Source organism: Marmota flaviventris, chromosome 14, assembly GCF_047511675.1.
Source record: "Marmota flaviventris isolate mMarFla1 chromosome 14, mMarFla1.hap1, whole genome shotgun sequence".
Lineage (NCBI taxonomy): Eukaryota > Metazoa > Chordata > Mammalia > Rodentia > Sciuridae > Marmota > Marmota flaviventris.
In genome coordinates, this window is record NC_092511.1 from 7,814,942 (window position 1) to 7,840,931 (window position 25,990).

At 48.6% G+C, this 25,990-nt stretch overlaps 1 protein-coding gene across 8 annotated transcripts in view; it reads left to right on the top strand.

Moving 5' to 3' along the window:
• The window catches only part of Lpin1 (lipin 1), a 59,075-nt gene that overhangs the window by 17,264 nt on the left and 15,821 nt on the right, over window positions 1-25,990 (top strand). For all 8 annotated transcript variants that reach the window (XR_011704308.1, XM_071601350.1, XM_027937786.2 and 5 more), the window contains 11 exons: window positions 3,347-3,476; window positions 5,580-5,883; window positions 6,636-6,729; window positions 7,302-7,492; window positions 9,402-9,495; window positions 10,344-10,413; window positions 13,851-13,943; window positions 17,346-17,425; window positions 22,210-22,336; window positions 23,710-23,858; window positions 24,289-24,375. Coding sequence is in view for 7 of the 8 variants with exons in the window: in XM_071601350.1 (XP_071457451.1) it covers window positions 3,347-3,476; window positions 5,580-5,883; window positions 6,636-6,729; window positions 7,302-7,492; window positions 9,402-9,495; window positions 10,344-10,413; window positions 13,851-13,943; window positions 17,346-17,425; window positions 22,210-22,336; window positions 23,710-23,858; window positions 24,289-24,375 (1,419 nt within the window). In the remaining variant the exon portion in view is untranslated. The remainder of the gene's footprint in view (window positions 1-3,346; window positions 3,477-5,579; window positions 5,884-6,635; window positions 6,730-7,301; window positions 7,493-9,401; window positions 9,496-10,343; window positions 10,414-13,850; window positions 13,944-17,345; window positions 17,426-22,209; window positions 22,337-23,709; window positions 23,859-24,288; window positions 24,376-25,990) is intronic.

Genomic DNA, 25,990 nt, shown 5'->3' on the forward strand with positions numbered 1-25,990 from the left:
TTTTTAAAGTCCTAAATTTGACTCTCTGGAAATGATGGTTGACATATCACTCTTCCTAATTCTGTGGAGTGCTTTGAACACTAGAGTAATGAGATATAGATTGGGAATGTGATCTTTTGTTTTATGTCTAGGGTTGTTCAACAAATAAGCCTACAAGCTCTTTTTAGGATGTTACTTTAGTATAAGTCATCATTTATTATAAATATTTCAGTAGCCTATCAGGCTATCTGAATAATGGGTTCAGAATTTTCCACAGCATTTCTAGAGCAGGATTTAGAAGAAGAGCACAGCATGGATTTCAGGACCTCATTTGCACCGTCACTGATGCTGTTGTCTGGGATTTCTGCTCTCGGCTCCTCAGCAATGTCCATACTTTGACTTACCGACTTGGACTTGCACGACTCGAATAGGAACTTCAGCAAATGAAGCCATGGGGAATTTCTACAAGGAGAAACCTTTTTTCTTTTTGATTAAGGAGCCAAGCCTCAGGGTGCACTTTATTGAGAGGCTGTTGTGAAGAAGAAAGGCGATTTTAAAATGAGGTCAGGTCATGGATAGTTACAGCTGACAGCCCACCTGGGGCTGGCGAAGTCCTGAGAAGTGTGCAGGCTGATGAGCGCCTTGTTTTTGCAAATTAGCCAGCTAGCCAGCGACCTTGTAGGCTTACTTTTTTGAATAACCCTTTACTTTAAGTGTGATGTTTGATAAGGGGCCATTCTAGAATCACAATTCTGATGAATCACACTCAGCCTCAGCCTGTCTCCCCCCAGCTCCTCTTCCATGGGCCTCAGTGCCCTCTGCTGGTTGTGGAGTGTGTGTGTGTGTGTGTGTGTGTGTGCAGCGTCTTTTGGAGCAGGGCTGTGTGTGTGTGTGTGCAGCGTCTGTGGAGCAGGGCTCTGTGTGTGTATGTGTGTGTGCAGCGTCTGTTGGAGCAGGGCTCTGTGTGTGTGTGTGTGTGTGTGTGTGTGTATGCAGCATCTGTTGGAGCAGGGCTCTGTGTGTGTGGGTGTGTGTGTGCAGCATCTGTTGGAGCAGGGCTCTGTGTGTGCAGCATCTGTTGGAGCAGGGCTGTGTGTGTGTGTGTGCAGCATCTGTTGGAGCAGGGCTCTGTGTGTGTGTGTGTGTGTGTGTGTGTGTGTGCAGCATTTGTTGGAGCAGGGCTCTGTGTGTGTGAGTGTGTGTGTGTGTGTGTGTGTGTGTGTGTGCAGCGTCTGTTGGAGCAGGGCAGTGTTTATGGTCATGTCATATTTGTCCTGAAGGAGGTGCCTCCAGCTTATGACCTTCACAGGACTCATACACCTCAGTGCCTCCATGGGCTCCCTCCACATGTAGCTTTCATGAAGGACTGGAGTGTGAGTGGCCACAGAGCTGGGGTGGGCCACTGGCACCATGTTTAGCGTCTTCATTCTTCTAGAGCAGAGGTTGGCAAATGTCAGCCCAGGGCCCAGTCCTGTCTGCCCTGTGCTTCTGTGGAGTTCTGTGGAGCATAGCGAGTCCCTTTGCATATGGGCTGGGCTGCTTTTGTGCTGCAGTGGCAGAATCCAGAATCGAGCAGTTGCAGCAGACCATGTGACCCACAGCCTTTTGCACTGGGCCCTTGACCGGAGCAGTTAGCTGAGCCCTGCTCTAGAGCAACCTCAGTGCTGTGGGTCAGACCACTGCTGTTCCCAAGAACTGAGAACAAAATGTAAGTAGATTTCGCGTGTAATGTAGAAGGGAGGAGATTTTAAATAGGAAGCTGGTCAGGGTGGACTTCCGTGAGGGCCCCAGGGAAGTGGACTCAGGGGCCACAGCCCTCCCTTTTTTGTTTCAGTGGTGTGAACATGTGATTGCGGACACATGAGTGCCAGGAGAGGAAAGCACAGTTATAGAGGGAGAGGAAGCAGGATGCTGAGGGGCAGCGAGCCCTCCCCACCCAGGCAGGCGGGTGCGGGACCCAGTATTCCTCCTCATGGACAGCTTTCTTAAGAGTATAACTGTGTGTGTGTGTTTGTGCGTGTGTGTGCGCGCACGCGCGTGCGTGCGTGTGCGTGTGTGCGCACACACACACACACATACACTTCCACTGTCTCATGGTGTAAGCCTTGTAGTGTGGTTTATTAGGAGCCTCCTCCCCATAGAAAGATGAACTGCAATGTGGGGGCTGCCCCGTAGCTCGTGCCACCTGGAAAACTCAGTGGTCAGCCAGCACCAAGGTGGGAGGTTCCAGCCTATCTGCACCTCAGTGGGAAGAGTGCATTCAGTGTGTTGGCTGCAAATGAGTTGACTAAAGGACATCCGGTTAGCCACAGGGAACACCTCTGTTGGCCACAAGTTACATACCGTCATTAGCTCTCCTTTACTGACAGGAAAGTGTTTATGTTCAGCTGGGTTGAACTCTAACTCAGACAGATAAAGGAGACCGTGCGCATCAATGAGAGGTTGCTGAGGAGGCTAGATAAGGTCTGTGAAAGGAGATGTGAGGGGAAGTTGTGGTCTCTTTGTTTCCTGCTTTATTTAAAGACTCTGCCATCTTCCCTTGGAGGAAATTGATATAGGGGAATAATTCAAGAATTAAGTAAATGGTATTTTCTTCTTGTCTCTGTGTCATTTAGTGTGCTATGGGAATCTTGAACATATTTGATTCTTTTATCCAGTTTGGTTGGACAGAAGTAAAACTTTGTTCAGGTGTTAGGAGTAAAACTATAGAAAACCTGGAGGGAACAGCTTGTTGCAGCCACTTACTTAGAGGCTGGCCTGAGTGAAGTGGTGTGAGATCAGTGCAGAAGGAGCCTTGGCAAATTGGGAGTATCCCTGGAAGAGAGCTTGGGAGATGATGCTCCTGCCTTGTTATAGAGTTTCTCTGTGGAAATTGCTACATGATACAGTTTCTCTAGTTTTCAGAACTAATGCAGATTTGTAAATATTTTCAATATTCGTTCCGTGTAATGTCAGAGCTGGCCAGGATCCTCTGCAGCTGTCTGGGAGTTGGGACACTTGATTTGGAAGGAGTCAGGGAGGCGAGCCCAGGACAGGGTGTGAAAGGATGGTGGTCTTGGTGGAGGAATGAACTAGTTTCCTTTACCTTTGCTTCTCTCTTTCTCAATGTTCCTTTTCTCGTTACTGCCATTTCTCATTGTCTACCTTGCTTGGCAGCAGGGTCCTAAGACTTGCCCCCTGGGACCACTCACACCTGGAGACAGATGCGGGACCCCTGGTGGCTAAATCAGGAATTGTCATGAGGCTATGCTCCATAGAGAATGACAGTGTTGGGTGCATTTTCTGGGCTTTTTGAACCACAGACCTGGACAAAAAGCAATGGAAATTTTTTTTCCTTATCTAAATTATGGGTTTATTTTTTTTTAAGTCCTTCAGGTTCCCGACCCTCAACGCCTAAAAGTGATTCCGAGCTGGTCAGTAAGTCGACGGACAGGTCAGCACTGAAGAGCAACCTAGAAATGCTCTGGCTCTGGGGAGAGCTGCCACAGGCAGCAAAGGTGAGTCTTCCCCTCTATCCCGCCCCACACTGAGGATTTCTACCTAAGTTTGAATGATGAGGAATTAATGTCACATCACAGCACAGCGTAACCATAGGAGATATTAGTCAATAAAACCACATTGAACAGCAGAATTGCTTTTTTGTGCTTTACCAACATTATAAAAGGGTCTTACATTTATATATTTTAAACATTCAGGATCTCTCTTAGGGTCTTCAATTTATAGTACAACTAAAATCAAATTATAAAACAAACAAAAAAACCTATACAGAAACCGCAATGTCTAGAAGCCATAAACAGAAAGTCCCACCCAGCGTTACTTCCGCGAGGTCAGTGGTGATGGGAGAAGCACCACAGGAAGAGACACTTGAGGCTGAGCCCTTTGAATCAAGGGCTGAGTGAGCTATGAGGGCCAGGATCCATGTGTTCCTGTGTCCCTCAGGCAGATGTGGAATAGGACACTAGGTTGTGAGCCTTATAAACCAGGAAATTCTCAGACTTTGATTTGTCAAGTGGTAAATATTTTTGGACCCTCGTTGTTGATAGAGCTCTGAATCTGACTCTTTGAACAGCAAGCAGAGAAGCAGCTGAATGCATGGGGCGGAGGGCCTGGGAGGCCAGCTCACTCCGCACTCTACCACTCTCTAGAAAGGTAGCCTCGTGTTGTTACCTGTAAGATGAGAGAAGACCATAGATTAGAAGAGATACTATGTGCAGAGTGTGTGGCTTGCAGAAGCCCTTTGAATATTTGCTTTCTTCCTCCTTGTTTGTGCCACATACCTATCCTGATTCCCTAGCTGCACAATGTAGTTGGTTGATCTCAAGTACACAGGAGTGGCAACAGATGGGTTTCTAAAAGTATGAAATGGACACAGTCTTTTCTTTGAGGAAATTTTTTCTTGTATTCCAATGTATTATAAATATTTCGAATTCTATCATATTGCCAGCTTAGAAAAACCCCCAAAAAACCAAAAACTTGAGGTCATTGGAAGAGGTCATAGCCTCCTGTACCACAGTGACCATTTGTGAAGGAAGGAATGAGTCAGATTGGAGGCATTCCTTGCAGTGTCAGGTGGGCAGCTTTTTGGAGAGCAAGTCTGTTAAGGCTAAAGCTGTGGATCCATCCCTTTCTTGTTTGTGCTTAACTTTTATATAAATGCTGATTCTCTGCCCATGAGCTGTAGTGGTGACCCAGCCAGCGAGCTTTACAAATTCATGTCTGTCTGTAGTTGCTTGAGGCAGAGTGTGAACGTGCAGACCTGTCACTTCTACAGTTGTAACCACAGATCTGTGGCTTTGTCTGTAGTAGACATTGCAGATCAGATGCAGAGTAACTGCATTCCCTTCCCTTCCTAGCCTGAAAATGGCATTTTGGTTTTTGTTTGAGTCCTGTTTTTCCACAGCAGGTAATCTCTAGTGCAGTAGAATCAGAAATGAGATTTCCCCTCCCATTTGAACAAGCAACCCCCAAATCTTCACTTATTCACTTGTGATCTAGGAGTGAACTTAGTAATGAAATGTAACACAGGCATAGAGAAATACACAGATCACAAGTGGGAGCTCAGGGAGTCTTCACAGTGTGAGCTCATCTAGGCGCCCTGCTCTCAGAGGGAGAGGCAGGACCAGGCCAGCAGCATGGAGGGCCATGCTGACCCCTCCATCCCACAAAGATGAGCATTCTGTCTTGCAGTAGCAGAGATTAGTTTTGTAAGATGCATCCTTATCATTCTGAGTAGTTGTAATGCATTATTCTCATCACTGCAAAATATCCCATTGTGTGAGTCTGCTTCTCATTTTGCTGAGGTCCCCAGAATTCCCAGGTATTGAGGATGAGGGACCTTGGGTTGCTTCTACTCCTTGGCCATTACTGATCTCATTTACTACTTTTTGGCAGTTGATGTTGTATATGCAAGTTCATTTGCTTTGGAACTTGTATTCTTGGTTTCTAGGCCTCTGGGCAGGTGTGGAAATCCCTGGGTGAATCCCGAGGTTTAAGTCTCTGCCACAGAAGGCTTGTTCCCCTTTGGGAACTCAATTTTTCTCTTTGCTCATGCTTGGACCTGTTCTCAAATCTCTCCCTTCTCTCTCTCTGTTTTGGTCTAGTCATCTCCACACAAGATGAAAGAGTCCAGCCCACTGTGCAGTAGAAAAATTTGTGATAAAACTCACTTTCAGACCATTCACAGCGAATCTTCAGATACTTTTAGTGACCAATCACCAACTTTGGCCAGAGGGCCTCTTTCAGACCAGAATAAGCCTCCGACAGAGATGCAGTTTGTCAGTGAAGAAGACCTAGAGGCCTTGGGAGCAGCAGCCCCGCCATTGCCTATGGCGGAAGAACTCAAGGCCCCGGCTGCCAGTGCAGTGCCCACTGCAAGCAAGACGGACTCTCCTTCCAGGAAAAGAGGTGTGAGGCCTGCGCCCAGCTCATTCCCACAGACTCGCATCCACTGGGCACTTGAATTCCTTCCTCCCAGAGTTCACTTCAGAATGCCTCGAGGCAGACATGAACCATGACGTTCTTAGCATCTAATCTGTGCTTTTTTGCCGAGTCTGCAGGTTGAGTGTCCCTCATCCTCAATACCTGGGAGTTCTGGGGACCACAGATTTCAGAGTAGTTGTGTAGACTCTACTAACTGAGCATTCCTATCTGGGAATCTGAGGTGCTCCCCTGGTTGCCTGTTAGTGGCGATGATGTCGAGCCTCATCGCCACCCAGGCAGTTCTGTGCAGTTTCTGTGGAGAGGAAGTCTGAAGTCATTGTGCACAGCGATTGTCTGTGCCCCAAGTTAGGGTGCTGTGTCTCGGGGTGTTAACGGGTAGTGCTTTATGAAAGTGTTGGTCATTAATAGCAGTGATGATCGTGTGATGGCTCCAGTGCCTCCAGGGCTCAGGACAACTCGGCCCTCTCTGGATGCGGGGCTGGGGCTGAGTGCAGCCATGGGGCTCCATCAGGACCGCACAGTGGGGCGAGCTGGAGCCTTGGTGCAGCCCCGGGCAGCTGGCCCTGCAGCGAGGCTGCCTACTGCACCTCTTACCCTAGTTCTTGGGTACTTAGGGACACATCCACACGTTGTGCTCAAATGCTGTTCCTGGAGGTGTGTTCCGCAAGGTGGTTTCTGGAGAGCACTTTTCCAACTGCTTCCATTTGTTCCTTCAGATAAACGAAGCAGACACCTCGGTGCTGATGGCGTCTACTTGGACGACCTCACAGACATGGATCCTGAGGTGGCAGCCCTGTATTTTCCCAAAAAGTAAAATTTCCTTTAATTCCTCCTTTCGTTTTCTATAACTTGAGCATTAGTTCGTGTGGGTCCCGCTTGTGCTGACGGTGCCTGATTGGAAAGTGGGCGAGCACAGCGGTGGGAGCCGCGGCAGCCTGGCCTGCCCGACTTGTGTGGGCCTGCGGCACCCCCACCTTCTGGGGACATGAGGGTGAGAGGCTGGGGGCTGGGAATAGGTGGCACAGTGAAGTCCGGGGCTAGCTGGGTCTCAGCATCCAGTGGCCACAACCCAAGTAAGAGCAGCTGGCAGCTCTGTTTTCCCCTCCCCGGGGAGATTTTCTGGTGGTCCTGGGGACCCAGTGTGAGCTCTCCTGGGCTGTAGGGAGGGCCGTGTCTGGGAGGGCAAGAGTCGAGAACCGTGCCCTCCCAGGGTTGGGAGGGCTACAGGGAGAATGTAACAGGTGGCAAACGGGTGCTTTCTCTTCAAGGCAGTTCATTTACCTTTGGGTGCTGTAGTGACAAGCCTGTCCTGAGGGGTCATGTGGTGCTGCGGGGGGACCCAGGAGGGGAACCCTCGGCAGTTGCAGCTTTCCTTCTTCCAGCGGAGACCCTCCTGCGCTCGCCAAACACACCAGCGACAACGGAGCCCGGTCAGCCAACCAGTCCCCGCAGTCTGTGGGCAGCTCGGGCGCTGACAGTGGCATGGAGAGCACCTCGGACGGCCTGAGAGACCTGCCATCCATTGCCATCTCCCTCTGTGGGGGCCTCAGTGACCACCGGGAAATCACGAAAGGTACTGTGGCCGTGGTTAGAAGGCCCAGGTGTGGGCTGCTGTGATGGGTCATGTCAGAGGCAGCTGGCCTCTGGCTGTGGTCGGATTGGCCGAGTCACTCACTGTTGCTCTGCCCAGAGTTCCTGGCTGGCCATCAGCTGACCCTGGGGTGCTGTTGGTTACACATGGCTCTGGGCAACAACAGGCTCTGGGGGTCAGTCATCATATATGTTTGTTGAGCACCTCTGGTGTCCCCTGTGCCTTGGACAGCCCTGCGAAGCTGTCTTCCAGGGGCCCGCTGTCTGGGGAAACGGCGGTCTTCTCAGAGCAGGCGCAGGGGAAGGTGTGCAGAAGGTGTGCAGAAGGGCTCAGGGGTGAGTCTGTCTGAGGAAGAGTGGAGATGCTTCCCAGCGGGGTGAAGGGCGCCATTAGGGCGGGCTTGGGCGGTCAATTCATAGCATCTGATGTATTCCAAAAAGTGATTTCCTAGTGACAGTTACATGGTGGGACACCCAGGAACCACCCCCCCCCCCCCCCGCCCCCTGACTCCGCTCCTGCCGTCAGTTGTTGGCTGATGACTCTTACTAGAGTCTAGTGACCCAGCTGCCAGCACTGCCCCTCCACCCCACCACGGGTCTCTCTTCTGTCCCGTGGCCGCTGTTTCTAGCAGAGCATGGGGCGGAGGCCCTGCCGTGCAAGAGCCACGCCACTTTTCTCTCCTGCCCAGGGAAACCATCCTGGACCCATCTTCATCCTAAAATCCCTTCTAGACTTTAAAAATTTCTTCTCACATAAAGATTGGGGATTCTGTTCTGGCCCCTGTACCAGCTGGTCCTTCATGGTGGGCTTGATTCTGCTGCTCCGTGGCGTCTTCCTAAGACCACACATTTAATAGCCAACCCCAGTGTGTTCCTGAGGTCACAATGGGACAAGCACACTCCTGGGACCAGTTAGAGGCATGAGGTGGCCAGTGTCCTGCTGGCACCCCCTCCTCAGTACACATGCAGCTGGTGGGGGAGGGGACAGCAGCAGTGGGACAGGTGGGTCACCTGAGCTGGCTCATGGGTGGGAGCTCAAGAATGTCTTGTCTGTGCAGAGGAGGTCAGGAGCTCTGAGGAGAGACCCCGTGGTCTCAGGATTCTGAGGGTATGTGTTCTGGCCAACCTGGGTTGCTGTTCGTGACCAAGCTAGCCCATGGACAGAGGTGATTCTCAATGTCTGCTGGGTCTTGAAGGTGTGGGCATGGGTCAGGGCCAGGGAGATGGTCAGACCCCTGGTCAAGGCCCAAGGGACTGTCCAGCTGAACTGAAAGTTGAGTGGAAGCCAGGGTTTCAGGCCACAGCCCCTCACTGAATGTCCTCCTGGTCCTGCTGCCCTGGGCACAGTGGTGCTGCCTCTCCCCTGAGGCTGGGCACGGTTAGCACTGGGTCTCACACCATCACCCCTCTTCCCACAGACGACAGCTCCAGCACCACAGCTGCCCATATCGATGACTCTGCTTTTCTCGCATGACCTTGTCCTTCCTCATGAGCCCCCAGGAAGCTGTCCTCATTACTGTGCTGCAAAGGAGGGGCTGAGGCCTGGGGAGAGGAGTCAGTTGCCCCATTAGTCACCAACAGGGGTGACTAAGCTGAAGCCTGGCTTCCCAGCCCTGCAGAGCCATCAGATTGCCTGTGTGGATGCCCCTCTGTGCAAGCACACGCACCACTCCCATGTGTGCGGGAGGACACACGTCTTCCACAACTGCAGGCTCGACTGCAGCCTCCTTCATGTCAGTGCAGACACTGCCCCAAACAAGCACCACGGGTGCCTTTTCCGTTCTACAGGCTGTGTGCACAGTGGAGACTTCTGCTCTTGGAAATGCTTGTGAATGAGTGAGGGCCCAATTCCCTTTGTATTTCTTGTTTATTCCTTACAAATGCCATTATAGATGCATTTTTGGAGCAAGCCGTGTCCTATCAGCAGTTTGTGGACAACCCTGCTATCATCGACGACCCCAATCTTGTGGTGAAGATCGGGAATAAGTGAGTACCTGTCTTGGCAGCAGCTTGACACGGGCCCCGTGGTTCCCGCCAGTGCAGACACCTGGATGTTAAGCTTTAAAGCAGATGAAACACAGGTGTTGTCAGGTGTCCTGTGTGTCCTCACTGATGGCCAGACTCTGTGTTCCTGTGTAGCTGATAGGTCGAGGTGATGATTGGCCTGTGGGTTTCAGTATTCATCTGCACTGGATTTTATAATTGATGGTGTAAAGCTGTGGAGTTTAATCTGTAGCCTGGGACCTTGAGTAGCCCACCTTTCAAAAGTGCCATTATGCAAAGTCAAGGGAGGCGCAGGTGTCTCTGTGGACTTCTCTGAGCAGAAATTGTGGACATTTTATTGATTAATGTAGACTACCTGGTTCCCCTCCCCCAACATTTGGTGCTTGGTGCAGTCACTCATTGGGACTTGGCAGTGTCATTGACATCAGGTCTAGCTTTTATCCTGCTGCCATGATTGCAGCTGGGCCCCTTGCTGGCCAGTGTGGCTGGGGTCTATGGAGAGGACAGGAAGGGAGCAGCAGTATTGAGCTCCTTGAGGGCTCACTGGCATTCCAGAACTTTCCATGGAAAGTTATCATCACTTGGCATGATGATAGCTGGGTGTGGTGGTATCTGCCTATAATCCCAGCAATTTGGGAGGCTGAGGCAGGAGGATTGTAAGTTTAAGGACAGCCTGAGCAACTTAGTGAGATCCTGTCTCAAAAAATAAGAAGGGCTACAGATGTAGCTCAGTGGTGAAGTGCGCTTGGGTTTAATCCCCAGTACCAAAGAAAAAAAAGACTTTAGGTTTGGGCAATGGTCTAGTGACAACTTTCTCATTGTTTTGTTAGATATTATAATTGGACGACGGCAGCACCTCTACTGCTGGCAATGCAGGCCTTCCAGAAACCTTTGCCAAAGGTGAGCTGTAACCCGACAAAGAAATGGGGCACTAAGTGATGGCTGTGTTGTGGGGGTGGGGTTGGGGTTGAAATGGAACATTTATTTTAGACCCTCACTGATAGTTATGTTGTGCTCTCCTGAAGTCTGGGAGCAGGCCAGGTGTCCCTTTTGCACCCTGAACACCTTCCCGCTCTTTACACGGCAGACCTCCCACTGTGGCAGTGCAGACGAGGATGATGGGGTAGGAAGGAGCATATGGTGGTCAGCGGGCAGAGCCGTGTGAGGGTGGGTGGCAGTAGGCAGGGGCTAGTGCAGGGAGGCACAGTATCAGACCCAGGTCTTCAGGGCCAGAGCCCCCCAGGATCTGGCAGCTCGCAGCCTGCATGTGACAGTAGGTGAGTCCTGCAGGGAAGGGTCCAGTTAGGAGGGCAGATCCCACCTGTGAGCCCACGGTGTGCTCAGCCTGCCCCGGGAAGCCCACTGGACACTTGGCCTGAAGTTGTGAATTTTCTCAACATTACGTCTGCCTACTGAATTATACTTTGTTTTTGCTGTAAGATGCCATCTTAGACCTGTTCGTATCCTCGGTACACTTAGCAAGTGCTCGATGGGGCCGAGGTGTTGTAGTCTAAAAGTTCTAATGCTGGAGGTCCTGGAGGTCAAATCCTACTGTTGAGTCTGTACTGCTCCTTCAATGTGTGTGCGTGTGTGTATATGCACATCTCTCTATGTGTGCATGTGTGCATGCATGTGTACATGCATGCATGTATATGTGCATGCATGTGTGCAGGTATGTACATCTGTACATGCACATATGTGTACTTGTATGTGTGCATGTGTATGCATGCGCGAGCATACACATGTATGTGTGTGCATAGGCTTATATGTATACCTGTATATATGCTTATACATGTGTGTATGTGAACTCCTGAGTGTGCATAGTGGTATGTACATGTGCATACTGTGTGTGTATTTATGCATGGCGCACACGTGTGCATGTGAGTGCACACACATGTACATGAATGCGTGTATGGGGGTGTGTGCATGGTGGTGTGCATGCATATGTACATGCATATGTGTGCATGTATGCAATACCTGTGTATACGTGCACACTTGCACGTGTGTGCATATGTGTGTACGCATGTGCATGCACATGTGTTTATGTACGTGTGTGTGGTGGTGTATTTGTGCACATGTGTGTGTGTGTTTGTGGACTCTGAGGCATGATCAACAGAGTGGTTTTTATGTTGTCCTTGCCAGATTTCTCAAGGTATCCATGGCCTGGGATAAATTTTTATGTTAAATTTCTCAAGTTTTGCAAATTTTTAAGAAAAAAAGACCAATGCAATAGAAATATAGTTAATTAATTTAATTTACAGGAAAATAAATACACATGGCTGTAAAACTTAAATTAGTCCTGTGATATGTGATACGAACACTGAACAGGTTTAGGCAGTAGTTTTTTTGACTTGTAAAGTTTATCTTTGATGGCTGCTGGGATTTGAATCAGTTGGAATGGTCTGCCTTCCCCATTTCCAAAACTAGTGACATATGGTTCTGTATTTTCTTCTAGTACTTTATTTTAAATCTTTGACCCATCTATATTTTATTTTGAGAGGAATGAGGGAGGTTTTGGGAACCAAACCAGTTTTTTTCCCAAGTGGTTACTGGATCAGGATACTTCTCACTGTAGAAAGCACAGTGATTAAAAGTGGCCTAAATCATGTGGGTTTATAATGATAATAATTCTTATCATAATGAGAGTCTTAGATGTTCTGCTTTGGGACTTGATTTCTTCTCTGATGTGCCTGGCTTTTCCTTTGCTGTCACGGGATGATTGCTGTGTACTTTCCTTACACAGCAGCATCCACAGCGGGGAGGGTGGGCGGCTTCCTCGTGTCTCACTGGCCCAGGCTCCAGCACCCCCAAGGCCAGTGTTGCAGGTGGTGGAGTGACTGGAAAGGCACAGCCGGTCAGGGTCCATCCTCCGGAACTCGCCTGTGGGACCTGGGGTGGCTGCCATCGTCTCCGCCTCCCCAGCGCTTCATGGCAGCCTGGTTCTTGAGTATCGAGTTTTGGATTCTTTGCCAGGAAAGAAAGGGGAGGCTGGTTTGAGACTTGATTTCTTCTCTGAAATCAAGCTCCCAGGGTCTGACAAGGCAGCTGAATTATTTTGATATCATTTATTAAATAACCTTCCCCTCTGATTGGCAGTCACAACTCCATCACATTCAGTTTCTCTATGCACTTAAATTTATTGCTAACTCTAAATTTTAGGTTTCCTGTTCCAGTGATGTATTTACTTATGGATCAACACTGCATTTTTAAATTACTGTAGCTTTCAAATACATTTTAATAACCTGGAGGGCTGTGCCTTGTTTTTCTACTTATAAGTGTTTTCTTGGATATTTTTGTTTGTTTTCAAATGAAGTTTAGAATCAGTGTGTCTGCATCTGAAGCATCACACTGTTAGTTTCTTTTTCCTTTTTTTTTTTTTCCCTCAGTTGGAGGTTTGTTATATTTATAGGTGAGTTTGGGGGGAAAGGGTATTGATGTCTTTATGCATTATCATTTTCATGACTGATGTATGTATGACTTACATCTTGGTATATCAGGGCTTCTTTGGGGTCAGATCAGGATCTTTTAGACAGTGAAAAGTAGCAGACTTCAGGCCAACCCTGTGGATTATTCCCTTTCCACTTGGCTGCTTCCTGCTGGGCTGAAGGACCTCAGATCATCTTTCCATGTTCCTAGCTAAGGTCTCAGCTACTTCAAAATTCTGTAAACTGAGGAAGGGAAGGGAGATAACATTTACTTGGGTCTTGGAATTAGCCTTAAGATACTGTTCTTTGGAAATACTTAGAAGATTTTTAATTCATATTTAATCTTCCCCATCAAACTTCCATGTGTTTAGGGTGTCAGTGTGAATTTTCTTTGTAGTACTTGAGATTTTAAATCATTTGCATCTAAGTTCAGTTTGTCAAAATTTGGAAACTGACCTGTACTAAAAAGTCGTGGGAATTTTTCCTTTTGTTTAAGATCATTTTATCCTGTACCATATTAATCATTTCATGTTTTATTTTGTAATCATCATATTGAACGTAACAGTATCTTAATCAATTAGCCACTTTAGTTTGAAAACTTCTGGTCTTACTAATCACTAATGATTTTTTAATGCTTTCTTTTTTGTTGTTGTTGTGTTGTATTTTATTTGTTGTTTGTTTTTTCTTTAACATCCTCTTAAGTCTTCATGCTTAAGTTACCTTCATGTAATTTTGGACACCATTAGGTTTTGCTTCTCTAAAAGTTTTAATTCACAATTAGTATGTTGTTCTCTCTCTGACTTTTTTTTTTTTAATCTTTCTTTAATTTGCATGTCTGTTTCTTTTGGTTTGAAATTGCTAAGTTGATCTTTTTTTGGTTCCATTATTTATGTCACCATCCATTTAAAACAGGCCACTGTGGAATCTATCATGAGGGATAAGATGCCCAAAAAGGGAGGAAGATGGTGGTTTTCTTGGAGGGGAAGAAACACCACGATCAAAGAGGTAAGCACAGAAAGCAAAACGGCCTTTGCAGGTTTTGGTTTTGTGTGAAGCTTGTCTCCATGTGCTTACATCAGGTCCTCATGCATAAGCTGCCACTCTGAGTTCTCACAAGCTGCCTCTGCCATTCGGGGTGTAGGGAGGGTGGGATGGAGGGTGAGGAATGAGCAGAGGCGGTTCCCATCTGCATCTGTCACCTGTCAGGTAGGAGCCTGGTCAGGTCGCTCCCTGCTGGGGGCATGGTGTACCTCAGCCCTTGTCTCTGCACCTGCTCTCCAGAGAGATCCGTTGCCTTGCTGATTTCTTCCGGTTGGCTCTTTTTGTGGTGCTAGGACTGAACCAAGAGCCTTGCCCATGCCAGGCAGGAGCTCTGCCACTGAGCCGCATCCCCAGCCCCAAGGCGGTTTCATTTTACATGCCGTCTCCCCGCTGGCCTGTGCAGACTCGTCTCCAGTGGGACTCTTTCCTCGAGCTCCACATTTGCACACCAGCTGCCCGTGTTACTTCTACACTCAGGTATGTCTTATGGATGCCCCAGATTTAACAGGTTCAATGTGGAGTTTTTGACTCCCCTCTGTCTGATCCACCTGTGGTCTTTCCTCCATCAGTAAGTAGTACATTCCTCTTTCCAGTTGTTCAGGCCCCGTCTGGTCATCTTGGGAGTCTGTTCTTTCACAGAAACCTCATGTCCAATCTGTAAAAAGGGTTTCAATGTGAGAATTTGATTAAGAAACTTCTGTACCTTCCTTCCTCTTGTGCTCTCAGAACAGTGACCTGGTTCTCTCCATCTGTCCCCTGAGGTGGCTGTCTAGGTGACGCAACTCTGGTTTCCCTCCACGTCTGCCATCCTTTGCATCCAGCTCCTAGCTGCCTTGTGGGCACTTATGCGCTGGCTCTGGCTGAGTGGCCTGGCTTTCCTCCCGATCCAGTGGCTTCCCCCCTGGCTGGCCCTCTCTGAAGGTCCTCAAGAATAGTCCCCCGGCCTCTCCTCTGCTTATAGCCCCTGCTTTCCCTGGCCCTTTTCCCTGCATCTGGAGACCCATCTTCATCTCCCAGCCAGGCGTGCCTTGTCCCTCCTGGATTGTTTATGAGTGACCAACCAGACAGACACCTCCACGGGGGAGCTTCAAGGCATTTAGACTCATTTCTAAAATGGAATTCCTAGTACGCTAGAGAGCTCTTCCTTCGTTGGAGCCACAGATAGAAAATGGTGTCACTGTTTGTTCATGGGCCAGGTGCTTCCTTTCTCTCGCTCCCCTTTGGATCCCTTTGGCTTACCATCATAAATGCCTCTCCTGTTTATCCATTTCTCTGCAGCTCCACCCCATGAGTCTCAACTGCTGTCATCTCTCAAATAGTCTGTGTAGCTGTTCCCGCCCTCACTTCTTGGTTCTCTGTCCTGTAGCTGGATTGTTCTAGTTAGGATACTGGTCCAGTTGATGTTGCTCCCTGCTTATAGACTGAGGTTTCCAGACCCACATACTTCACTTCTTCTGTCTCGCTCATCAGCCTTATCTTTGCCATTCTCCTCCTGCCTTCTGTGCTTTAATAGAACTGCTAAAAGTAAATGGTCTACCCCAGGGCTTCTGCACATGTTATTTTCTCTGCCCAGAGAATATAGGACCCTCAACACTCCCTTGCCATCATTTAACCAGCTGATCAAGTTCCCCTTGGCAGATTAATGTGTTCTACCATTCTCTGTCCTCGCAGTCTTGCCTATGAGATTTTCCTTCATAAATTGCATCAGAGTTTATAATTATATACTTAGTAGTCTGACTGTTGAATAGCATGTCTTTTTCCTGGTAGACCCTAAGCTCCATGAAGGGAGAGGCCATGCATAACTTTGACTCTGGGGTGTAGTCCTGGAGCCCACATTGGACTGGGGCTTTGGTAGTAATTGTTGAGGGAATGATGATCACCTTTGGAATGCAGCGTGTAGTGATCATGATATTATTTAACTAGTGAAAGAAAACCCATCGGACTCAATGTACCATTTGTTCAAAGGCAAAAGTTCTATTGAAGAGTTTTATCCAGATTGAGGTGCTCTTTGACATTTTCTGTTAGTACATCTGAGTTTTAATGTGAGTCCCTTTACTTCTGAGGGCTACAAACAAGCTAGAGCAAATACATGCTTTCCCATGGGGAATCAGAAGTGTGAAGGGCTTTCCAGTTTTCTTACTAGAGGGTAGAATGTTCTATTTTATTTATTTACTTATTTTTCATGGTGCTGGGGATCTAACCTAAGGCTTTATGCATGTCAAGCAAATATTTTTTTGAACTACATCTGCAGTCCTGGGCAGAATATTCTAGAATTTAAGATAGAAGAATATTTTAAAGACCTCTTTATTTTATCTGTTTCTACTGATGGTAATTGAGGGAATGCTAGTATGAAATAAGGAGCATTTATTGGATTAAACATTTCTTTAAAAAAAGCAGAAATATGCTTATTTAACATAAGTAAACTAAATAAAAATTGTTAGTTGTAGTGGCAAAGTTTCCTTAAAAAATAACTGGGTATATTATATCAGTTTTTTGTGTATTCATAGAAAAATTAACAAGTATTTAAAACAAGTTTATATGCATTGTATGTGGGGAAGGGTATCTGGTGATGGGGTTTGTGTTGTTCCTTTCTTTATTAAAGTGCTGCAGTGGAAGTATTAACTTGCCTCCTAGCCAGAGGACCACTGATAAAGAGGTCTCACTGTGTCCCCTGGCATGTCTGTCTGGCCCCGTCTGACTTGGTGGGAAGTCTCCGGGGCTGGTGTCTGCCCATCATCAGGGTTGATGCTGTGTATACAGCACCTCTCTCAGTCTTCACTGCAGTGCTGGGCCTCAGTGATCTCACCCGTTTCACAGATGGGGAAATGAGGCTCTGAGAAGTTCCATGGCTTGCTCCAAAAGAAGTGAGCGAAAAAGCCTGGGGCCTGGAGTTTTCTTAGAGATCTAAGGCTCTCCCCAATATACCCCAGGAACATTTCCTATTAAGACTGTAGTATTGAAAGAGAGAAAGATGCTTCAACATTTTCCCCAAGCAAAATATGGTGTGAAAACGTTTTCCAGCATTTCTATTGGCAATTTAAACCAAATATTTTGAAAGCCCACAGGAATCCAAGCAGCCCTTGATAAAAGCGTTTGCATACGCTGCGGCAATGATGGAGTTTGGTTTCGTGCCATGAACACTTATGGATAACACTCATTTCTGTCAAAAATATTTCTCAGCTTAATCATACAAGGGAGTAACTGGGACCTGCCCAAATGAATACACCCAGAGCCTCCTGGGCCATCCCTGGGTGTGTGCCCCTGGGAAGGGCCATCTTGGGGGTCTGCCTGTCCTTCGGGAGCCCATGGCAGAATGTGAGCTTTAGTGCAAGAGGTTTTTCTTGATTTTCTTTTCTTCTTCTCCAGGAGAGTAAGCCCGAGCAGTGCTTGGCTGGAAAGGGCCACAGCACTGGAGAGCAGCCGTCACAGCTGAGCATGGCCACCAGGTACAGGCGGGTGCCCTGTTGGGGTGTGGCCACTTCTTTCCATACCCAGGGCTATGCACATGTGCATGGATGCTGAAGGCTTCACAGCGGCTCAAGCCTTGCACCTGGGTCTTAGCCCAGTTCTGTGATGCCCTCAGTGACAATTATGTAGATTGGTTTTCCCGTTAGTCTTTGCAAGGTCAACGTGACCCTGAGATGAGACAACAAAACTAGAGCATTGCTCATGGCCCTGCATGTGGTGGTCCTCCAACATCACTATGGTGATGTGGTGATGGTGATGGTGGGTGAGCATTCACGGTGATGGGAAAATAAGTTCCCTTTTGAAGGATTTCCCTTTCTGTACAGTTTAAATATGTGCTGATTCCTATTAACTTACATAGGAGAGATTAGGTTTTAACAATGCTGGTCACAGTTAGTGATGTTTTGTGTTCAGCTTAAGCTCTGTAGGAATTTGAGGCAGACCACATTGACATGCTGATACTAGGGGGTCCACACTGGTAGTATCCCTGTTAACTTCACCTTGCAGCCTTTCTGTGTGTGAGAAACCCAGACTGCATTTCTTGTTCTGTGGGTAGAGATGAGCTGTGGGTACGATCCTTGGAGGCCAGCCAGTGCCTGCCTGGAGTAGGCCTGTTGTGGATGCTGCTGCACTGATGGGATTTCCCTGTGTGTCGGTCGGTTTAGGGGAGAAGCAGGCTTAGATTTCTGTCCTCTGTCCTGACCTCTTGTCAGTGTCTTAAACAGAGAATTCTCTTTCTGGAATTATTTGCTGGAAGTGGGAAGCCATGTTGGTGACAAGCAGGGAATGTGCTAATTTCCTTGTTCTCTGTGGAGAAGGATAAGGTTGGCAGAGTACTCAGGACCGGGACAACTGTTTTTGGATGTGACTGTCCAGGAACCAGACTCATCTGGCTGGGATGTTCTTGAAGGGAAACTGCTGTTTTTTTTTTTTTTTTTTTTTGGTGGCACCCCAAGCGGTGGTACGTTTCCACCTGGACTCTGCTGCTCTGTGCCTCCCTGTGACTCAGCCAGACCCTAGTGTTAGGCTTGGGGTGTGGGGGCTGCTGTTTGCTCCCTTCACCTTCTGTCTCTGGCTCTTTCCCTGGGGACAGGCTCTCAGGCACAATGATTTGGTTGCTTTCCAAGAACTTTGAGTTTGGCTCAGAGCGAGCTTGGAAGGGTGAAGGCAGGTGTGTTCAGGTCGGAGCCCCAGCAGAGCATGGCTGTCCTTAGAAGGGGTGTGTCCAGTACCGGGAGAGAAGCCAGGAGATCTTCAGCAAGTGGCTCCTCTTGTGGGAGACCAGCAGGAACAGCAGCCTCTGGAGTCAGGTGGATCTGGTTAGGAATCCTGATTCACGCGTGGCCTCAGGCAGAGTACTTCATGTATCTGAGCAAAGGTGCCATTGGGGGTTGATGCCCACATGGGCTGGGAGGAGACGGCGCAGCGGGTGGTGGCCTTCAAAGAGAGGACACGAGCAAGGGTACTAAGCTGCATGATGTAAGCACTTGAACCAGAGGGTTTGCTGCACTGGAAATGCCCTGTTTTCCTGGAATTCTCAGGAGCCCCCTCTGTCCCTCTAACGGTTTCTAAATACCAAGCTACCAGAGTAGGATTTGAAGCAGGGCGTTGTCAGCCTCTGAGCGGTCTTCTGCCACATGAATACCCACCTCTCAGCATCTCCATTTGTGGAGTGGGTAAGAGTGGGCCCAGTACCTGCTTCTCCCTCCAGGCCCCCCACTCAGCGCTCATGACCCCAGCACCTGCCTTCTTCCTACTCACTAATGCTCACTCATGATAGCTTCGTGACAAGGTGACCAGAATGCACAAGCCCCTGGTCCAGCGGGTGGTCACCTGGGGGGTGTGTATCTGTCTAGAGCCATGCAGTTTCCACTCTCTTGTGGTGCCATCCGTGAGCCAGACCCATCCTGAGGTGAGTTAGAAGGGACCGGTGGGGACAGCCACTGGCAGAGGCCCCAGCTGTTGTCACCACTGCAGTTTTTGCCCTTTCTGGCTGTGGTGTGGACCACCCCAGGAGGACACTGGGCAGGCAGAGGGTGGCGGGCCATCAGGACACTTCAGTAGCTCTTCCCAGTTGGGTTGTCAGTTGTCATCAGCTTGTTGTTCCTTGAGCTGTGACGGCTCTCCTCACTGTCTGACGCAGTCACACTTATCTGTTGACGAGAAATGCTGTTCCCTTTATGTAGACGCAGTTGGGCCTTTCATCGTTCTGAGTTAGTCAAACATTTCTTTATCAAACCTGAAAAGTTTTAACTCTTGTGCAATGAATTGAGATTTCAGAAGAAGTAAGGCTAAAGTTCTCTTGAGAAATATGAATCTTTTACTTTATACTGGCATCTTAGACTTTTAGTCTTCTTATTAGATTCACGCAGATAACTTAAAAAAAGGCGTTGGAATGATTTCCTAATTGACAGACTTGAGTGACAGAACAGTCCCCAAAGTCCCATAATTGAGCAAACAGCTTGTCACCATACAAATAATTAAAACACCATTTGAAAAACGTATGCTGTGACGAGGGCTGACTCTGAGGCCGTTCCCAGCCTCTCTTCCGAACACAGATTTCCAAGTGGTGGGAGCCTGTTGTATTGTGCTGCTGCTTGCAGGCTCCATAAGCGCAAGCGACATTTAATGAGCCGTTGCCGGAGGGGTGTGGGGACTCTGAATGGGAGGCATTTTGTTCCTTGCAGGGTGGCAAAGGGTGGCGAGGGCCGGAAGCCAGCAGCTGTAAACCACCGTCTCCTCGCCCTGGGCTGGCAGTGCCGGCAGCCAACTGTACAACTCCCGTTAGGCTTCGTGTCTGTGTTTTCCTTTCCGTGTTCCTTCAAACATGGTATGCTGCGTGAATTCGTGGCTTTTTTTTAAAGCAGCAGATGGAAATCACAGCTCTTCCCCTTGCGGCTTCCTCCTCCCGGCAGAGGCACACATCAATCTGTTTTCACCACGAGCTTCCATTCACATTTGGATCTCATTTCAGTCCAAACTGTTTGGTTGGAACATAAACATTTTCCTTGTCAGTAAGGGCCCATAGCCTTGTCCTCCTGCTGCTGACGAGGACGTCTGTCAGGCCTGGCTGACTCCAGGACTGAGTCTACCTCGCTGGAAAGCCTCCAGGTTATTGGCTGGACAGAGCCGGTTTGTCCACAGGATCCATAGATGTTAGAAGGGAAGGGACTTTGGTGAAGGGTGTCCTTTAACAGATGAGCTGGCTGAGGCCTGGAGAGAAATCCTCCCCTGCTGAGGCCTTTCCTGGGGCTGATTCTCCAGGCGGTTCCCTGCCTGTGCTCTAGAGTTTTGGGGAGGTGGGAGGCGGTAGTCTCCGCATGGCAGGCTAAGGGGAAGAAAGACCAGAAAGCAAAGAAGTAACCTGTCCAGGTGCTGAGCCTCAGACTCGGGCTCGAGACCTGGGTCCCTCCGATTCTGAACACTGCGCCATCTCCCCTCACCACCCACAAGTGGCCAAGCTGCCATGGATCAGGCAGGGCGCTGGCCTGTGTTCTCTGTCTCCTTTGATCAGGAATTACTCTTTGGGACTTTGTCTCAGAGACATCAAGTCTACATTTCCAGCCCCGGCTGGGATGGACGCAGACTAGGAGCGCAGGGGCCAGGTCGCTTGCTGCATTGTCAGTGCTCAGTAGTGTGGAGAAGTGTGGGTGGGTGAGTCAGGTCATGGCCACAAGCCCACAGACCCTCTCCTGAGTCTGTGCCTGGGGAGGGGCAGCTCACTCGGGACTGCAGAGCCCGGTCTGCCCACTGAGAGGGTGCTGTGTGGCAGTGTCCTTCACATCTCCTGGTGGAGAGCAGCATCGGGTCTCCAGTACTGCCTCCCAAATGAGCATGCAGGGAGGACGGGAGGCGGTAGGCCACGGGACATTGGCACAGAGAAGTCGGCGCTTACTTTGGAGATTGGGTTGAGCTCTGTGTGTTGGAGTCTTGCGTATAGGTGTGTGAGAGGTCAGATGGGCCTGCTGGGAGTGCTCAGCCTTTGACATTCTGTCTAAGGCATTTATTAAGCACTTCACGTGGCACCAAGATGCTTTTAAAGATCGCGGTCCTTGGAGGCAGAGCTGATATTACTGGGTTGGAGATGATGCCGTGGCAGGATTTTAATTTAGGGAACAGCAAATTACTGATCTGCTTTCTATAAACTGATTTCTTCCCTGCTCCTCTGACCCCCTCCCCCACCCTCAACAGGAGTGTGTGGAAAAGTTGGGGCGTTGGCTGTGGATTCTGGTAGCTTGTGTGGTGACTGATGGGGTCCTGCAGGGGGAGAACTGGCCTGCCTTCCTTGTTACACTGGCCTCTGTTTAGAGGTCCTGGAAGTGCCCTAATTGTGTAGACTCATATTTGGAGAGGTAGATACAGAGAACAGATGAGGTTGAACTTGTAGTGATTTGGACTCTTAGGGCTTGGCCTGCCCCTCAGATAGGAGGAGAAGAGAGGCAAAAGAGTGTCAGCGTCCCTAGGTCGGGAGGGATTTGACCCTACTGATCAGGAGTGAACCTGTGCTGGTGGAGAGGGAGTGGTGGCGGCTAGAAAGTAGGCAAGTGAATAAGCAGTGTGGCCCCCGCATGAATAATGCAGGAGCTGCATGAATGGGGGGTGCAGCGAGGGTTCATTGATAAATTTAATGCCATATGGTAAGTGACCACCCAGGAGACAGTTCTCCGGAGAGACCCAATTGACTGAGTCATGGACTTAGGCTAATGCATTTTTAATGGCTGCCCAGATGCATTTTCTAATTTGTGATTACATCACTGTGTTCCAGAATAAAGCACGAATCATCCTCCAGTGACGAAGAGCATGCAGCTGCCAAGCCTTCCAGTGCGAGCCACCTCCCTCTTTTGTCTAACGTCAGCTACAAAAAGACTCTCCGGCTCACGTCGGAGCAGCTGGTGAGTCTCCCGGACTCAGGGTGGCTGTGTCTCCAAGTCCTCGGGGGCCATGGTTGTACAGACTCTGGGGTTGCATGAAGGCTCGGATACTCCTCCCACTTTCAGGTTCCCACTTGTACATTGTGGCACCCTTCCTGCCCCAGTGCACCTGCTACCCTCTGGCAGCATCACACCCCTCATTTGGATACCGCGTATTTCCACCCAGACTCCGCCGACACCTGTTGAGGTGGGCCCCCTCATGACTTCCCTCAAGTTCCCCTTTTTTCTGACCCAGCAGAAGGCACCCTGACTGAGCTCCCTTATCCCAAGACATCAGTGACTAATAGACTTCTGAAAATCTCTCAGGGTGCTTAAGAGAGATGTTTGTTAACACAAATGCATCTCTTAAATTGGTGGAAATCTAGGAGAGGCGATGGGATGGGGAGAACATGAGGTAGCAAGGGCATCATCTGGTTATAGAGTTGTGAGAAAGTGTGTGTGTGTGTGTGTGTGTGTGTGTGTGTGTGTAGCCCAGCTTTAATCAGGCCCCTTCTGTCCTTGTATCCTGTTTCAAACCATGACCATTCAGAGAGCAAATATCCCTGCTATTTTGCAAATAGAGTCTTTTGCATTTGACTTAGAGGGGAGCAGTCTTAGTTATGGTATTTAATGGGAAAAGTTCAGGCCCTGGTACCCATGTTAGCCATGGATGAGGTCCTGTGGCCTGCAAGTTACTGTGTGACATAGGCTCCTGCCAGCAATCTGGGAGACACCTGAAGTCCGCCCTGTGGGTCTGTGCAGTCAGCTAGCATGCACCAGAGCATCCCAGCAAAGAGACTCAGAACTCCCAAAAAGTAATTTTGCTTTCTGAATTCAGTATGATTTCTTTAGGTCACCACTATATTCTGTGGCTGATAATGACTGATAACTGAGCCTTCTTTTTTCTAATTTGTGTCAGTAAAATAACCATGAAAAACACATTTTAAATAAGCATTAAAAACATGGTCATTTAGGGAACATTTTCACATTTGGTTTAGATTTGTGTCTCCATATCAGGACCTTCACATGTCTCTTCTGTAACTACAGTTTATCTTGCCAAGGCTCATGGCCTGTCATGTAGCCCTGTCCAGAAACACTGGATCATGTCAGAAGTACCCTTGGAAGAAGGATACTTATGGGAAGTGGGTGATGCTGTGCTGGGTGTGGCCTGGGAGCTGAGATTCAGGTTCCTGTCCACTCCCAGAAAGACCAAGAACAAGCAGCAGGAGAGGAACTTCACGGTGGCCCAGGGCTGTGATTGCTTTTGGAACTTTGGCTTCCTTCTCATAGACAGAGGCCCATGTCCCTCACCCTGGGCCTTCTCTGAAGCAGACGCAGTTATTCATATTTTTCAGAAAAGCTTGAAGTTGAAGAATGGCCCCAATGATGTGGTTTTCAGTGTCACCACACAGTATCAAGGCACCTGTCGCTGTGAAGGCACCATCTATCTGTGGAACTGGGATGATAAAGTCGTCATTTCTGATATTGACGGCACCATCACGAGGTAAGACAACTTCATTGTGGGAGCCTGGTCTCCAGATGGACTTCATGCTCTTCCTCGGGAGCCTGGTGGGACTCCAGAGTTCAGCTCCTGGGCCTCAGCAGCTGTCTGCAGGGCCTGGGGATGGTTTTCCCTGGGGTGCCGTCTTTCTGCCTTGGTTGCTGACCTGGATGATTTTGGAGAAGGCCTCTGTGGAATGGTCAGAGCCTCTTCACTTGAATTAACAAGCCCAGCTCTTGGCCTGTGGTCAGACTGAAGGCGCCCCGTTCTGACCAGTCTACTTGATGACTTGAGTCTTGGGCTTTGTATCCACAGTGTCCTGGGTCTTGTTCATATTTTCTAATGAGGTATGAATGGTGTGTTGAATTTGAATAGGTTTTTAAAATCCCTTTGTAGTTACCTTGTTATTTTTCTTATCTTTGTCTTTATTTAGATCAGATACCCTTGGCCACATTTTGCCCACCCTCGGGAAGGATTGGACCCACCAGGGCATTGCGAAGTTGTACCATAAAGTGAGCCAGTAAGTACAGAGTGCTCGTCTCCCATTTCTTGGCACTGCTGCCAGGCATGGGGTGACTTATGCAGATGGGGGACCTAACCTGAGAAGGGGCAGTGGGAGTGGAGAGTGGGGGTGGAGAATCCTAAGTTGCACAGAGAGTCCTGACAGTTCCATACTTGGGTCAGGACCACGAAGCAAGAAGGAAAGTGTAGGTGAGTCAAAAATTGCTAAAGAGAAAGAAGAAGGTGGCAGTGTTAGCTGAGGGACTGGGGTTCGATTCAACCAGGGAAAGTCAAAAGTAACCAAGCGATGTGTGCCAAGCGATCACCTCTGGGCTAAAAAGTTGCAGACTCCATGCAAATTTTAGATAGGTGCTGGTCCTGAAAGTCAGCTTGCAGTGCGCTCCGTGTCCATCTGGTCTGTGGAGTGCGCAGTGAGTGGGATGGCAATGCTCACTGCTGGGGCCTACACCTGGAATGTCAAGTGGTGACTGGTTTTCAAACTGCCATCGTGTGAGGCACGTGTGTTTCTTCCCTTGATCTTATAGTAATTCTGAAAAGCAAGTAATATCATTTCTGTGTGAGTATAAGGGGAATTAACTTGAAAAGTTCAAATGATTTGTCCAAATAGGTGCTAATGGTCAGGACTCATTCAAACCCTGGTTGCCTGGCTCCAAGGCCACAGCTTCTGCTCTGCTTGCCTCCAGGGGTTGGAGCCCTTCAGTGATTCTCCACCTGCCATCCTGGCTTGCTGGGACTTCGCCTCTGATCCACATAGTTACACCTTCTCTAGCTTTCTGTGGACTAGAGTCTCTAACATGAGTGGGACCTCTCCCTCCAGTGTCTTCTGTTCTCCCTCCAGTGAGAGCTGGAGGTGTGTCTGAGTCAGGAGAGCCCTGTCTTCCATGGGTGAGCAAGACGAGGACTTCACATATTTAGTGTCCGGATGGGCATCTCAGGTTCGGTGTTCCCAACCTGATGTGCTTACCCCTGGTCCACATGGGTGGTGGTGAGGTGTGGGGAGTTGTTTAGTGGGACAGAGCTCTTTCTGGAATTTTGCACACAGACAAATAAATAGTCTTCCCCGCCCCATATTCTTCCATTTATGCAACATTCATGGAGTGCCTGTGAGTGCTCGGTCCTGTGGTCCTGTGGCAGATGGTTGGGGTCATCATGCACCAGTCAGTCACTTACTCCAGGACCTTATGATCCTGCAATGGAGGATCTGGTGGATTGCAGGATTCAGGTTTCTTCTTAGATGTTCAGCCCAGTGGTTTAACCCTTTCTAGATTTCATCTTTAAAAATTTACAAGAGTAAAGCATGCTTCTTTAAAAAGATCTTTAAAGATCCAGATTACAGAAATTTAAAAGTTCCAAGGTAAAGGTTATGGCTGCCTCCTCCCTACCCTACCCCCTAGTGAATTGTTCCCAGAAATACTGTGGACAACCTGTTCTATCTTGCTGTTGTACTTACTAAAAAAAAAAAAAAAAAAGAAAGAAAAACATCCATTCTCCCCTCATATGTCCTCATGATGAAGATTACCTTATTCTTTTTAGCTGCTTCACAAAATTCTCTTACGGGTATACCCTGCTTTATTTAACTCATAACTCTGTTGATGAACATGTAGATAGTCTTT